Genomic DNA, 16,590 nt, shown 5'->3' with positions numbered 1-16,590 from the left:
CTGCCATTAACGCTTTAGATGCAGCGATCGCTGCATCTTAGTGGTTGGCAGCAGATCGGCAGCTCTGCCCTGCAATCGGAGGACTGCCGATTGCTACTATGGCAACAGGAGGCCTAACAATGGCCTCCTGCTTTGCCATTACAGAAGCCGACTAGGCCCCGGCCGGAGGCGAAGCCTAATCGGCTTGCTGTCAGTAAATGACTGATAGATCTAATACATTGTACTACATAGGTAGTGCAATGTATTAGAAAAAGTATTTGACAGTTGGACCTTCAAGTCCCCTAGTGGGACTAAACAAAAAAGTGTAAAAAAAAAAAGTAAAAATAAAAGTTGTCAAAAGTAAAAAGTAATAAAATAAAACACAACTGCCCTTAGGATTCGCCGGTATCATACTGACCCGCAGAATAAACTTAACATGTAATTTATAAACGCATGGTGAACACTGTATAAAAAGAATTAAAACTCTATGCCAGAATTGCTGTTTTTTGGTCACCTTGCCTCCCAAAAAATAGGGGAAAAAAATAAAAAAAAAAAAAAAAAATAAAAAAAAAAATCGCATGTACCCCAAAATGGTACCAATAATAACTACAGCTCGTCATGCAAAAAATAACCAAAAACAGTCCTCATACCACTACGTGTATGATAAAATAAAATTAGTTAAGGCTCCAATATGTCAGTAAAGAAAAATATGCGGTTGTGCCGGCCCGAGGGGAACATTTCATCTGTTTCAAAAGGCAATTTATCAAGGCCCTAAAATTAGGGAACCAGGAACGGTAAGGCCTAAAACATATATGCTGGAAGCGAGGGTGCCCGTATTATACCAGGACAACACTTCCCAGCTACATTCCCCAAACTACAAACGTGCGGAGTGTGGACCAAAAGGGGATAAGAAAGGACATCATTTATCAGTGTAACAAATATTTTATGGATTATTTTATTGTTTTTTTTACCCCATTATTGTACCACTTGACTATGCCCCTGATGTACTCTGCCCAGGTTACAAGTACCCCCACATTATAAACTGAAATACCAGTAAAACTCCAAACAAAACTACTACCAAGCAAAATCCACGCTCCAAAAGGCGCTACCTCACTACAGCGTGCCCAAACAGCGGTTTACTTCCACACATATGGCATCGCCATACCCAAGAGAACCCTTTTAACAATTTTTGGGGTGTGTATCCAGTGGCACAAGCTGGGTATGGCATATTTGCCACTGAAATGGCATATATAGGGAAAAATTTATATTTTTACTTTGTGCCATCCACAGCGCAATCATTTATGGAAAAGACCTGTGGGTGAAAATGCTCATTACACCCCTTAATAAATGCCTTGAGGGGTGTAGTTTCCAAAATGGGGTCACTTCTCAGCTTTTCTTTTTTTTATTTTCACTGCCCAACTCGAATACAATCTATGAAACACCTGTGAGGTCAAAATGCTCACTACACCCCTAGATGAATTTCTCATGGGGTGTAGTTTCCTAAATAGAGTCACTTTTTGAGCGTTCACACGGTTTTAGTCCCTCAGAGGATTTGCAAATGCGACATGGCCTCCGTAAACCATTCCTGCTAAATTTGAGCTCCAAAAGCCAAATGGCGCTACTTCCGTTCTAAGCCCTGCTGTGAGTCCAGTCATTAATGAACACACGTGGGGTATTGTTTTACTCGGGAGAAATTGCTTTAACAAACGTTGCGGTGCTTTTTCTCTTTTATTCCTTGTGGAAAAGAGAAAAAATAAGCTAAACCTAAATTTTCTTTGAAAAAATTAAGATTTTCATTTTCACAGCCTACTTCCAATAATTTCTGCAAAACACGTGGGGTCAAAATGCTCACTATACCCCTAGATAATTTCCTTGAGGGGTGTAGTTTCCCAAATTGGCTCACTTTTGGGGGATTTCCACTGTTTTGGCACCGCAGGAGCTCTTCAAACCAGACATGGTGTCTAAAATATATCCTAATAAAAAACGGAGGCCCCAAAATCCACTCGGTGCTCCTTTGCTTCTGAGGCCGGTGTTTCAGTCCATTAGCGCACTAGGGCCACATGTGGGATATTTATAAAGACTGCAGAATCTGGGCAATAAATATTGAGTTTCCCTGGTAAAACTTCCTGTGTTACAAAAAAAATAAAAAATGGATTAAAAATAAATTGCTGAAAAAATTATACGAAATTTGTAAATTTCACCTACTTTGCTTTAATTCCTGTGAAACGTCTAAAGGGTTAAGAAACTTTTTAAATGCTGTTTTGAATACTTTGAGGGGTGAAGTTCTTAAAATGGGGTGACTTATTGGGGGTTTCTAATATATAAGGCCCTCAAAGCCACTTCACAACTGAACTGGCCCCTGTAAAAATAGCCTTTTGAAATTTTCTTGAAAATGTTAGAAATTGCCGCTAAAGTTCTAAGCCTTGTAACGTTCTAGAAAAATAAAAGAATGTTCAAAAAACTATGCCAATCTAAAGCAGACATATGGGGGATGTTAATTAGCAACAATTTTGTGTGGTATAACTGTCTGTCTTACAAGGAGATGCATTTAAAGGTAGAAAAATGCTAATTTTAGCAATTTCTCTACATTTTTGAGTTTTTCACAAATAAATACTGAAACGTGTCGAGGAAATTTCCCATTAACATAAATTCCAATGTGTCACGAGAAAACAATCTCCGAATAGCTTGGATAGGTAAAAGCATTCCGAAGTTATTACTACAAAGTGAAACCTGTCAGATTTGAAAAACGAGGCTCTGTCAGGAAGGTCAAAAATGGGCAAAGCAGGAAGGGGTTAATAGCCCGTGCTGCACTATATAGGCAAAAAAATAATAATTGCTGGATTCTTTATTTTCGCAGTGGGCTCATCCAAAAAACTAAAGGTTTAAAGTCCTAAGCGTAATTTCTGTAGGGTTTGACCAGATTTTTAAAAAGCGTTTGGCAAATTTTCCTTTAAAAATTATGAATTCAGTGTAAAGCTACATTCTCTGATTACCCATAATTATGTAAATAAAGATTAACCATTGCATTTAAAAAAAACTATGCAACATTCTTATATACATTGTGATTCAATTTGTCACCATTTCGAAAAGATCTTCTCGATGACCGTGAATGCACGTTCTTGTTTGTGAGAAGAGTAGATCATCAGTACAGAATTTTAACATTAGATTTAAAGGGAAGATGTCAAATGATTATTTTTTTTTTAATATATAATATTGCTTTTAGTTTGAGATTAAAATAAATTTTATTTATTTGTGTTACACTTTTTACTTTACTCTTACTTCTCTATGGGGGCTGCAATTTTTTTTTCATCTCTGTATGTTTCGATTAACGACACATACAGAGATGGAATACGGCACATACATCCCCATAGAGAATGCGAACGGGAGCCGTTCCATTCACTATAACAGACGCCGTCTGTGTGGGAACGGCGCATGCGCTGCTCCCACACAAACCAAAAGGAAGGTCTTCCGCAGAGCGAAATCCGGCGCCATTTTCATGTTGCCCGGAAGCCGCGCCGGGACAGTAAGAGGACTACTTCCGGCCGCGGCTTCCGGCCATATGTTCAAGGCAGCGAAGACGCAAGGAATAGGAGCGGAGGCGGCAGGAGCAGGTAAGTTATGTTTGTGTATGTGATGTGTGTATTACGTTTGTGTATGTTATACTGTCTGATTACCACTGTATCTAATCTTCCTACACTGTGCATTCGCTCAGAAAATGGCGGTACAGTGTAGGAGGTTTGAAGATTCAACCCCCTCCTTCTCCTGGCACTAGCCAGGATAACGGAGGGGAATTGTGTGAGGACACTAGAGCGAGTGTGTCTACCCCAAATTTGCAGCATAAAGCAATGAGGTTGCTTTACCACATTGCCAATGCTGCAATTTTGGGAATTGCTCCCTCTAGTGACCAGCACATGGAAATGTTATATATATTTATTAGAAAATTTCAAAAGCCTTTTTTAAGGTGCCTGTTCAGTTCTGAAGTGGCTTTGAGGGGCCTATGTATTAGAAACCCCCATAAAACACCCCATTTTAAAAACTAGACCCCTCAAAGTATTCAAAACAGCATTTAGAAAGTTTTTTTTAACCCTTTAGGCATTTTACAGGAATTAAAGCAAAGTGCAGGTGAAATTTTCAAATTTCATTTTTCTTGCTGAATTTCAATATTATTCCATTTTTTTTTTCTGTAACACGGAAGGTTTTACCAGAGAAACACTACGAAATATGTATTGTCCAGATTTTCAAAATGTCCCACATGTGGATCTAGTGCGCTCATGGACTAAAATACAAGCCCCAGAAGCAAAGAAGCACCTAGTGCATTTTGGGGCCTCATTTTTATTACAATATATTTTAGGCAGCATGCCAGGTTTGAAGAGGTGTTGAGGTGCCAACAGTAGGAATACTCCAAAAGTTACCAAATTTAGGAAACTACACCCCTCAAGGAATTAATGTATGGTTGTTACAATTTTGACCACACCCTTTTTTCACAGCGCGTATTTGAATTGGGCTGTGAAATTTAAAAAATGAATTTTTTTACAATATGTATTTTTGGCTAAAATTTCTTATTTTCACAAGAAATAAAAAAACAAAAACATTTTGTTGCCCAATTTGTCCTGAGTGCAGCAATACCCCATTTGTGGTGATAAACGGCCGTTTGGGCCCATGTGAGAGCTCAGAAGGAAAGGAGCGCTGTGTTCTTTGCAGTGAAGATTTTGCTGGATTGGTTTTCGGGTGCCATGTCGCATTTGCAGAGCCCCAGAGGTATCAAAGCAACGGAAACCCACTAGAAGTGACCCCATTTTGGAAACTACACTCCTTAAGGCATTCATCTAGAGGTGTAGTGAGCATTTTTATCCCACAGGTATTGTGTAAAAGGTAATGCGCAGCAGATGGTGCAGTGTGAGATTTGCAATTTTCTATATATGTATGCCATTTCAGTGTCCAATATATTGTGCCCAGCATGCGCCACCTGAGATATACACACTATAAATTGTAATGTGGGTTCTCCTGGGTACGGCACTACCCTACATGTAGCGGTTATCTGCTGCCTGGGCACACGGCAGGGCTTAGAAGGGAAGGACCACCATTTGGCCTACTGGATCTTTTCTGGTGCTAAGTCGTGAATGAAGAAGCCCCTGAGGTACCAGTACAGTTGAAATCCCCAAGAAGTGACCCCATTTTAAAATGTACACCCCTTAAGGCATTCATCTAGAGGTGTAATGAGCATTTTGATCCCACAGGTATTGTGTAAAAGATAATGCGCAGCAGATGATGCAGAGTGAGATTTGCAATTTTCTATACATATATGCCCTTTCAGTGTCCAATATATTGTGCCCAGCATGCGCCACCGGAGATATACACCCCATAAACCGTAATGTGGGTTCTCCTGGGTACGGCAATACCCTACAAGTGGCTGTTATCAGCTGCCTGGGCACACAGCAAGGCTCAGAAGGGAAAGATGAGGAGGATAACCCAATGCGGAGTGTGTCAGGGTAGATTAAAAATCTAAGGGATCTATGATAAATTTTAAAACACGATCATACAGAACCCTGGTTTTTCGGGACACTTGTCACATTGATATCCTGTGTCCTCCCTTATCCCCCTCTTATAGCAGACTTTGCAACTCTTGACTATTTTCCTTGTTGCCAGTTTGGGGAACTTCTCCTGGAAAGTGTTGCACTGGTATGATGCTTGTGGCCTCGCTTCCAGAAGTACTTCTTGGTCCCTAAAGATTAGGTTCTTGATAACCACCTCTTGAAATTACAGGAAAGTTCCCCTCTGGCCTGCACATCGATGTAGCACGTGCGCATTGTACAATGCCATCTGTATGATGTGCACGGCCAGCTTCTTATACCAGACCGCATGGCGCTGTAGGGCTTCAGGACTTGATCTGACAAGTCCACCCCTCTCATGTACCTATTGTAGCCCAAGATGCAGTCTGGTTTGGGGGTCTCTGTACTGGTACCTCGTACAGGTACATGGGTACTGGTGTGGCCATGTATTGTTGTCAATACAAGGACATCTCTCTTGTCCTTGTACTTGACACACAATATGTTGCTGCTGGATTGTGCCCAGCTTTCACCCCTTCTGAGTGTTTGCCCAAGCAGAGTCTTAGGGAGGCCTCTCAGATTTCTTCTAGCAGTGCCGCATGCCGCAGGACTTCTGGAAGCGGGACACTTGGAGTAGGACGCTGGTATAAAAATTATCCAGGTAGAGGTGGTAACCCTGGTCCAGCAGTGGGTGCACCAAATCCCACACAATTTTTGCATTAACACACAGTAGGGGGGGGGTGTCATTCTGGGGCTGAATACTGGTGTCCTTCCCTTCATATATCCTAAATTTGTAGGTATACCCTGGTGCACTCTCGCACAGCTTATACATCTTCACGCCATACCTTGCCCTCTTACTCGGCAGGTACTGGCGGAATTTAAGAATTGAAGCCTCCCTTTAAAACGTACCAAGGACTCAGCAATAGAAATACACGTCTCGTGGTGTATGCTTGGGAAAACCGAGCACTGAAACGGTCTAATAGGGGTCTCCATTTTTACAAACGGTCAAAACTGGGGTCATCTCGGGGTGGGCACGGCTCATTATCAATATAATGTAAGTAGCGAAGTAGTGCCTAATTTCTTTTAGGTTCCAGTTCAGTTCTGAAGTTGCTTTGAGGGGCCTATATATTAGACACCCCCATCAAACACCCCATTTTAGAAACTAGACCCCTCAAAGTATTCACAACAGCATTTAGAAAGTTTATTAACCCTTTAGGTGTTTCACATGAATTTAGAGCAAAGTAGAGGTGGAATTGACATATTTATTTATTTTTGTCAGAAAATCCTTTTTATTCCATTTTTTTCTGTAACACAAAAGGATTTACCAGAGAAACGCAACTTAATACTTATTACCCAGATTCTGCAGTTTTGAGAAATATCCCACATGTGGCCCTAGTGCGGTAATGGACTGAAACACAGGCCTCAGAAGCAAAGGAGCACCTAGTGGATTTTGAGGCCTCTTTTTTATTAGGCACCATGTCCGGTTTGAAGAGGTCTTGTGGTGCCAAAACAGTGGAAACCCCCCAAAAATTACCCTATTTTGGAAACTAGACCCCTTGAGGAATTCATTGTAGTTTTCTTGGGGTGCATGCGACTTTTTGATCAATTTTTATTCTATTTTTAAGTGGCGCGGTGACTAAAAAACAGCAATTCTACTATTGTTTTTTTATTCTATTTTTTTTTTTTACAGCGTTCACCGTGCGCTATAAATGACACATTCACTTTATTCTGCGTGGCGATACGATTACGGCGATACCAGATGTTTATAGTTTTTTTTTATGTCTTATGCCGTTTGCACAATAAAATACTTCATATTTTTTTTGTGTTACCATATTCTAAAAGCCAGAACTATTTTATTTTTTCATCAATAAAGCCGTGCAAGGACTTGTTTTTTGCGTAACGAACTGTAGTTTCGATCAGTACCATTTTTAGGTACATGCGACTTTTTGATCTCTTTTTAGGGAGGTAAAGTGACAAAAAAATGGTGATTCTGGTATGGTTTATTGTTATTTTCTTTTATGGCTTTCACCGCGTGGGATAAATAACGAAATAATTTTGTAGTTCAGGCCGTTACGGACGTGGCAATACCAATTATTTATAGTTTAATTATCTATTTTTATTAATAATAAAGGGAAAAAGGGGGATTTTTACTTTTAAAACTTTTATTTTCTTAATTTAACACAACTTTCTTTTTTTAACTTTATTACTTTGTCCCACTAGGGGACTTGAGGGCAGGAGGCCGTGATCGCTATTCTAATACACTGCATTACATGCGTAGTGCAGTGTATTAGAGCGGTCAGCTACTCACTAACAGCAAGCATAGTGGGTCCTGACTTTGTCAGAACCCACTAGGCTTCCGTAGGATAGCCGGACGCCATTGTTAGGCGTCCGGTTGCCATAGCCACCATCGCCGGTCCCCGCTGTAGGAGCTGCGGCAACTGCTGTACGAGACAGCAGCTGTCACAGCTCCTGCATGTGTCGGGAAGACGGCCGAAATGGCTGTTACTCCCGTGACGTACTATAAGGTCATGGAGCGCGAACGATACAGCTACCATGACCTAATAGTACGTCCAGGAGTGGGAAGGGGTTAATAAAAACTCTTTCCATGTACAAAAAGATGCCTTTACATAGCTCTATACACAGAAATATATATGGAAAAAAATAAAAAATAAAAAGTTGTCAGGGGTCACAATATGGTGATGCAAATTAAAAAAATTAATACATTTTTTAAAAAAAATGTAGATTTTGAAAGAATTTTTTTTTAAAGGTACGAAAACCTAACAAGAACTGTATACATTTGGTATCACCGTGATTGTACTGGCCCACAGAATAAAGGTAATGTGTCACTTTCACCATACAGTTAACACTGTAAAAATGAAACCCATAAGAAAATGAAGGAACTGCTGTTTTATTCCAATTCCACCCAATACTGAATTTTTTTCCAGCTTCCCAGTCCATCATCACACATAATATTAATTAGTAACATTAGAAAGTACAATTTGTCCCGTAAAAATTGAGCCCTCATGTGAGGAAAAAACAAATCCATAAAAACGAAAATTAGTCTGGTCCTGAAAGGGTTAAACTGCACAGAGTTATCTTGCGAGATCACGCTGTGATGGGACTTCCTCCCACAGGTTCTTCACCGGAGCCATGGAAGTCTAAACAGACATCGCCTCCAGTCGCTGCAGATCCGGATAAACGTCCTGGTACGGCTGGAGGCGATGTCTGTTGACACTTCCATCGCTCCGGTGAAGGACCCATGGGAGGAAGTCCCGTCACAGCGTGATCTTGCAAGATCACGCTGTGCAGTGAAACAAGCTGGGCTGGAATGAAGAGAAGTGTATGACGCTGATTGGTCAGCGTCATACACTCCTCTGTACAACGCCCACTTGGTAAAAAGTAAAAACGCCCAGTTGGTCATTAACTAATTAGCATAAATCTAAAATTGTTCATAACTTGCTCAAAAATTTGCGTTTTTCAAAATAAAAATCACTGTGCTCTACATTACAGCGCCGATCAGATTAGGTAGGAGATAGGGCACTTGTAAACTGGGGACAGAGCCTCTTTAAATATCAAAAATGAATCGAAGGAGTCACATAATTTGTATTCAGAAAGAAAAGCAGATGCAGAGATTAAGCTGGTGTCTTACCATACATAGCATGTGTTTGTTCTGGAGCTCCATACTGTGCAGCAGATGAAGACACTAAACCAGCCTGAGCATGTGATGGCGGAGCCATCATTCTAGAGTTTCCTTGAATTACAGGGCTATACACATGGGGATGCTGAAAAACCAAAGAAACCAGAAAATCAAATTGTAAATTACCATACAAAACTGAAGTACAAAAAAAAAACAAACAGCTCAGCTAATAGTTGTATTACAAAATATGTACTATTGTAATATGTTGCATTATTAAATATTAGTAATGCATAACATGTTCATATGCAACCAACATTTCTCTAATCAATGCGTGCATGACCCCTTCAGATCTTAAAGGAAGGGTGTCGCGAAAAAAAAATTTTTATATCAATTTGCTTTTAGTGTTTTATTAAAAAATGTTTTATTTATTTTTGTTTGTGTTTTACTTTTTTATTTTTGAACTTTTTTTTGTCTATGGGGGCTGCCTTTTTTTTTCCATCTCTGTATGTGTCGATTAACGACACATACAGAGATGGAATACGGCACATACATCCCCATAGAGAATGCGAACGGGAGCCGTTCCATTCACTATGCTGTACGCCGTCTGTGTGGGAATGCGCAGCTCCCACACAGTCCAAATGGAAGATCTTCGGCCGAGCGACGTCCGGCGCCATTTTCTTGTGGACCAGAAGCCGCGGCCGGACAGTAAGATTACTACTTCTGGACGCGGCTTCCGGACTTGTGCACTTGGAGCGGAGGGAGCAGACTGAGCGGACGGACCGGAGGGAGCGGCGGCGGCAGGTAAGTTATTTCTGTGTATGTACGTGTTTTAGTGTGTGATTACTACTGTATGTAAGCCTACTACACTGTGTATTCGCTCAAAAAATGGCGGCACACAGTGTAGGAGGTTTGAACGTTCAATCCCCTCCTTTCTCCTGGCACTAGCCAGGATAAGGGAGGGGGGAATCTGTGAGCTCACTAGAGCGAGTGTGTCTTCTCAAATTTTACAGCATAAAGCAATGTGGTTGCTTTCCCACATGCCAATGCTGCAATTTTGGGAATTGCTCCATCTAGTGACCAGCACTGGGAAAGGTTATAAATTAGAATCTAATTTATAATATTTCCTGACTCGTGAAAAAATTAGAACAATGTTTCATTTATACACTAACAAAAAAAAAAAAAAAAAAATTTTTTTTTTTCCTAGCGACACATTCCCTTTAAAGATACATTTTCATGTAAGGGTAACGCGAACTGAATTATAGAATCTGTACAAGTATAGGGAAGATAAAGTAAAATCATATTTTCCTAAAATAGACAAGCTTCGTAAACTAATAAGAAATAAAACATTGAAAAGCAAGGTTACCTGTGACTGATAGTGCTGAACATGCTGCATAAGAGGCTGACTAGGGAATTGTTGTGGGCTATAAGCAACATACTGTGCAGAGTAGGCAGGTGAAGTAGCTACTATAGGTGGTCCTGCTGCAGACACCGGGTGCATCATCGTGTTCTGGTGATGCTGATCCTGGCGTTGCTGAGGCATATTTTGTACTGCACAAAACAAAGAAAAACCAAATCAATAATATTTTATACTGTATAACCAGACATCAGATGAAAGTTTAATGTTTTTACCCTAAACTATAATACCACATAATAGTTCAAATAAAGTTGGAATTATTTTTTTATTTGTTTTTCAATAATTCATAGTTAGAACTTGGGAGATGGATATATGGCATAAAAAAAATAGAAATTTGATTTTTTTTTTAATGAGTCAATCTACTTCCTCAGTTTCCTCATCTCTGCTTGTAATAGATCTTATTAGAGATAAATGCCTCTCTCACAAGTTATCAGGCTACTCTCCTCCTCCCCTGGTCTATTGCACTGGTCACTCTTTCAATTCACTGTTAAAATCCCTATTCAGTGAGGTAGAAATGCAGATCGATCACTGAGGGATCAGGTTATAGCTGCCCATATAGGTCTATTGAGAGGGGACAGGAGAACAGGAGTGAGATTCTGGAGAGAAACAGAGCAGTAGGACACCAACAGATGCTGCGGCTTTGGTAAGGGTTTTAGATTATCCTAGTGCTTGATTGACAGCTAGACTGCTCCTTACTGCTGTGTAATGTCCTGCTTCTAGTAAGTGTTTTACAGTTCCACCCCAGTGCTGAACTCTAGTAAAACGTCTATGTCCCCCTCCAGAAGCTCCATACGCCTTCCCCTTCTCTCCATAAACTTCTATCGGCAGCTGTAACATGTTCTTTCAGTGAACTGTCTATCTCTGTCTTGCTGAATAAGAATCGTAGCAGTAAATTCAGGGTGATCGAAATGTTGGGCTGCAGGGGGAAGGAATCTGATAAGTGGAAGGAAGAGACATTTTTCTCTTTTAGTATATCTTACAAAGGTTCTTATATTCGCTTGTGCTATTTATTTTTCGGAATTTTTTTTTTTGAAAACGACAGTTACATTTTAAGCCAGGCAGATCTGCAGATGGCAACAATGGATGCCGAGCCACAAGCCACAAGGCGACCTGTATCCAGGGAGGCTTTGCACGGATACTCGGTAGCACTAGACAGCCGATGAGACACGTCCAGTAATTATTCAGTGGGTGCTCCAGAGAGAATAGCATGAAGGAGTCGGCAAACCCATTCAGTGGAGGTACTGCTGACCCATGCAGAAGCAAAAATTAGTCTAAAGGCCGAGCCAGCAGCCTCAAAGGAGGACCTATAGAAGAACTCTATGCGGCGGTCTGAGGGATTGTGGAACAAGGCTGCGTCCGCCATTAGAGGAGTAGTCTCGGCTGGGCGAGAGACAGGATGGTCCACTGCTGGCGATTTCATTAATTTGGAGAAGCTATCCTCTGGAAAAGAATACATAAGATCCAAGTGTGAAGTCTGGGGAAAAGGTCAGGATGTTTCTATTCCTTGGAGACAACTTCTTCAAACTTTGATAGAGTAAAATGGCTTACGAGGTTCGGTGATATGGAAGGCTAAGTTCACATTTGCGTTGTATAATCTGTTGTTACGCCGATCCGTTTTTAGATCAGAATAAAAATGGATGTGTTAAAAATCCCATTGATTTCAATGGGATTTTGAAACTGCATCCGTTACATCCGTTGTTTTGATTGATTTTGATTTGTTGAATTTTTAACGGATCTGTTTTTATTCTTATTCTGATCTAAAAACGGACCAGAGTAACTGATTATACAACGCAGTGTGAACTCCGCCTAATGTGTCTCGGACCAGATTGATAAGACTGTCCATAGTAGAGGATTTCTTGTTGTCTAGTTCAGATTTTGAATCTGAAATTTCACCTTCAGACAAAACCTTTCCTTTGAGGGTAGGGGAGAGATTGACGAGATAGGAGACACAGATGGCGGGTGGGAAAAAGCAGATCTGACCCGTTTTGGAGGCCTGCCATACGAGGAGGATTTGGATGGGCAGTTCAGAGAGGGTTGGTCGGAAAGGCGGCTCAAGATGCCCACCATGGCCCCTCATTAGTTAAGGCCATCAACAACCGAGGAAAGGGAATGGTCACATTCAGTTTCGGCATGTTTAGCATTAGGCGTTTCGTAATATTGCAGGTGGTCAAGATGGGGGCCATGGATTCTTGGTTTGAATGCTGACATGAATCGTACAAAGGAGTAACATAGAAACTTGGCTGCATGTGGGGCAAACACAGCGAGTTGCATAAGGTTCCTATTAGGCTGGATTCACACGAGCACATTACGTCCGTAATGGACGGAACGTATTTCGGCCGAAAGGCCCGGACCGAACACCCTGCAGGGAGCCGGGCTCCTGGTATAGTTATGTACGATACTAGGAGCCCTTGCCTCTCCGTGGAACTACTGTCCCATACTGAAAACATGATTACAGTACAGGACAGTTTTGCGGCAGGGACTCCTAGTATCGTACATAACTATGATGCCAGGAGCCGGGCTCCCTGCATTGTGTTCGGTCCGGGACTTGCCAGACAGCCCGCTGACCCAGAGCAAAGACAGCCCGCTGACCCAGAGCAAAGACAGCCCGCTGACCCAGAGCAAAGACAGCCCGCTGACCCAGAGCAAAGACAGCCCGCTGACCCAGAGCAAAGACAGCCCGCTGACCCAGAGCAAAGACAGCCCGCTGACCCAGAGCAAAGACAGCCCGCTGACCCAGAGCAAAGACAGCCCGCTGACCCAGAGCAAAGACAGCCCGCTGACCCAGAGCAAAGACAGCCCGCTGACCCAGAGCAAAGACAGCCCGCTGACCCAGAGCAAAGACAGCCCGCTGACCCAGCAGGGACTTCTGCTTTCTACAAACACCAAGCTAAGACTGCATTAGCTCAGTCTCACGCTTCCAAGTGGCAACTACATATACCACGGTCTGTGTCCCTCCAACGAGAGACGAGAAACTAGTTTCTGCACCATGGTCGGAAAAATTCTTCGACATGCTTTAAATCAGTAAAAGCTACTCCATTATTTACATGGTCAACGAATACATAATTATAAAAGCATGTAGACACTTTGTAGTCTCACCTTTACCTGCTCTGTATGTCTTGGCCTGATTGACTGGCACTGTTGTCATTGGAATAGGGTATAATGGCTATAGAGAAAGAAAAAAAAGAAAAAAAAAAGTAAAGAGAAACGTACAGCTGAAAATGAATTGTGCTGAATATGTGCAAGCTGTCAAGACAATCCATGATCTATCTTTCCATATATAAAAAAAAAAAAAAAAAAAAAGATATTTTAGATAACTGATAACTTAGACAAACAAATTGAAACATAAGGGTGTGTTCACACGCAGAGTCAAAAACGTCTGAAAATCAGCTGTTTTCCCTTGAAAACAGCTCCGTATTTTCAGACGTTTTTTTGAGCAACTCGCGTTTTTCGCGCCGTTTACGGCTGTTTTTTGGAGCGGTTTTCAATAGAGTATGAAAAACGGCTCCAAAAACGTCCCAAGAAGTGTCCTGCACTTCTTTTGACGAGCCGTCATTTTACGTGCCGTATTTTGAGTGACGTGTAAAAAAAAGGCTTGTGGGAATAGAACATCGTAATTCCCATTGAAAGCAATGGGCAGATGTTTGTAGGCGTATTAGGGGCGTTTTTTCAAGCGTAATTCGAGGCGTAAAACGCCCGAATTACGTCTGAAACCACTGCGTGTGAACATACCCTAATAATTTTAGACAGCTCACTGAGCTGTTGATGTGGAGTTATAACTGGGGGTAAGAGATTAAAGGAACAGTGTCATCACAAATTATTTTTTTATATGTTAAAGATGTTAGTGCTTTATTAAAAACGTTTATATTTATTTGTGTGTTTGTGTTTTACTTTTTCTTATTTTTACACTTTTTCTTCCCTATGGGGGCTGCCATTTTTTGTTCCATTTCTGTATGTGTCGATTAACGACACATACAGACATGGAATACGGCAGCCACAGTCCCATAGGGACTGCGAACGGCTCCCGTCCCATTCACTTGTGTGTACGGCGTCTGTGTGGGAACTGCGCATGCGCCGCTCCCACACAGTCCAATTTGAAATTGGCGCCGTCCGGCGCCATTTTCCTGTGGACCGGAAGTCGCGGCCGGACAGTAATATTACTACTTCCGGTCGCGGCTTCCGGACTTGTGCACTTGGACCAGCGGCAGCAGACGGAGCGGACGGGCCGGAGGGAGCCGCGGCGGCAGGAGCAGGTAAGAGATTTCAATGTATGTTCGTGTTTGTGTGTGTTTACTACTGTATGTAAACCTACTACACTGTGTGTTAGCTCAAAAAATGGCGACACACAGTGTAGGAGGTTACACCGTTCAAACCCCTCGTTTATCCCGGCACTAGCCAGGATAAAGGAGGGGGGGGATGCTGAGAGATCACTAGAGCGAGGGCTTTTTACCCAATTTTGCAATGCTGCAATTTTGGGAATAGCTCCATCTAGTGACCAGAAATGGGAAATATTATAAATTAGAATTAATTTATAATATTTCCTGACTCGTGAAAAAAATAAAAAAAATTTGAACAATGTTTAATCACCCACACACTAAATGTTTAATTAAAAAAAAAACAAACATGTTTTTCTGGCAACACATTCCCTTTAAGGATTAAATAACTTAAAGAGGCTCTGTCACCACATTATAAGTGCCCTGTCTCCTACATAATCTGATTGGCGCTGTAATGTAGATAAGTGTTTTTTATTTTGAAAAACGAAAATTTTTGAGCAAGTTATGCGCATTTTTAGATTTATGCTAATTAGTTTCTTAATGGACAACTGGGCCTGTTTTTACTTTTGACCAACTGGGCGTTGTGAAGAGAAGTGTATGACACTGACCAATCAGCATCATACGCTTCTCATTGTTCCATCCCATTGTTACAGTGTGATTGTGCAGTGAAAGAAGCTGGGCTGGAACAATGAGAAGTGTATGAGGCTGATTGGTCAGCGCCATACACTCCTCTGTAAAAACCATTGTTATCTACATTACAGCGCAGATGAGATTACGTAGGAGATAGGGCACTTATAATCTGGTGACCGAGCCTCTTTAAAGAGGCTCTGTCACCAGATTATCAAATCCCTATCTCCTATTGCATGTGATGGGCGCTGCAATGTAGATAACAGGAATGTTTTGTTTTTTTGAAAAACGATCATTTTTGGCCAAGTTATGAGCAATTTTATATTTATGCAAATGAGCCTTTCTAGTGGACAACTGGGCGTGTATTGTGTGTGTAACATCTGGGCGTGTTTACTTGTTTTACTAGCTGGACGTTGTGAATAGAAGTGTATGATGCTGACATATGATGCCGACACTTCTATTCACAACGTCCAGCTAGTAAAACAAGTAAACACACCCAGATGTTACAAACACAATACACGCCCAGTTGGAAATGAGAAAACACGCCCAGTTGTCCATTAGAAAGGCTCATTTGCATAAAAATATTAAATTGCTCATAACTTGGCCAAAAACTTTACTGTTATCTACATTGCAGCGCCGATCACATGCAATAGGAGATAGGGATTTGATATTCTGGTGACAGAGCCTCTAAGTATTTGTAGAACTGTACTAAAATACGCATATGCAACGTATACTACTCCGTAGAGGCTAAATTTTCATACATTACCTGTACACCTGGACTCACAGGAACCGGATACATCATATTTGGTGCAAAACAAACTGGCTGTGTGTACACAGGGGTTGGCTGCTGATGTCCCACCATTGAAGGGCTTGGCTGAGCTTGTGGTCGAGGGGAAGTTGGCGTTGTAGAAGGCTTGGGCTGCATTGAGAAGAAAAATGTAAAATTGGCTACATTCTGGGCCTTGAACATCTGTTATAATTGTTCTTGGTGTACCTTGTAACTGCAGTATCCGAGGACTTTAACAGAGCTAGCTCCCTCTGTTAGCCTATCAGAACCCCTGCAATGTGATTGCGAGGTGCCGATGGTTCTCATGGTCTAATAGAGTGCCTTTCAGT

The 16,590-nt window shown here is 41.5% G+C and overlaps 1 protein-coding gene across 6 annotated transcripts in view; it reads right to left on the bottom strand.

The window, feature by feature from the left end:
- ATXN2 (ataxin 2) overlaps positions 1-16,590 on the bottom strand; it is a 147,181-nt gene that overhangs the window by 17,116 nt on the left and 113,475 nt on the right. For 4 of the 6 annotated variants that reach the window (XM_075834827.1, XM_075834862.1, XM_075834836.1 and 1 more), the window contains 4 exons: positions 16,241-16,393; positions 13,673-13,739; positions 10,526-10,710; positions 9,175-9,307 (listed from right to left, as the gene is read on the bottom strand). In XM_075834827.1, the coding sequence (XP_075690942.1) occupies positions 9,175-9,307; positions 10,526-10,710; positions 13,673-13,739; positions 16,241-16,393 (538 nt within the window). The remainder of the gene's footprint in view (positions 1-9,174; positions 9,308-10,525; positions 10,711-13,672; positions 13,740-16,240; positions 16,394-16,590) is intronic. The other 2 variants (XM_075834845.1, XM_075834853.1) reach the window with 1 other exon arrangement.

This window comes from Rhinoderma darwinii, chromosome 1 (assembly GCF_050947455.1).
Source record: "Rhinoderma darwinii isolate aRhiDar2 chromosome 1, aRhiDar2.hap1, whole genome shotgun sequence".
Taxonomy (NCBI): Eukaryota; Metazoa; Chordata; class Amphibia; order Anura; family Rhinodermatidae; genus Rhinoderma; species Rhinoderma darwinii.
Note: the sequence above shows the minus strand (reverse complement) of the source record. Positions and strands in the feature narration are given on the sequence as shown.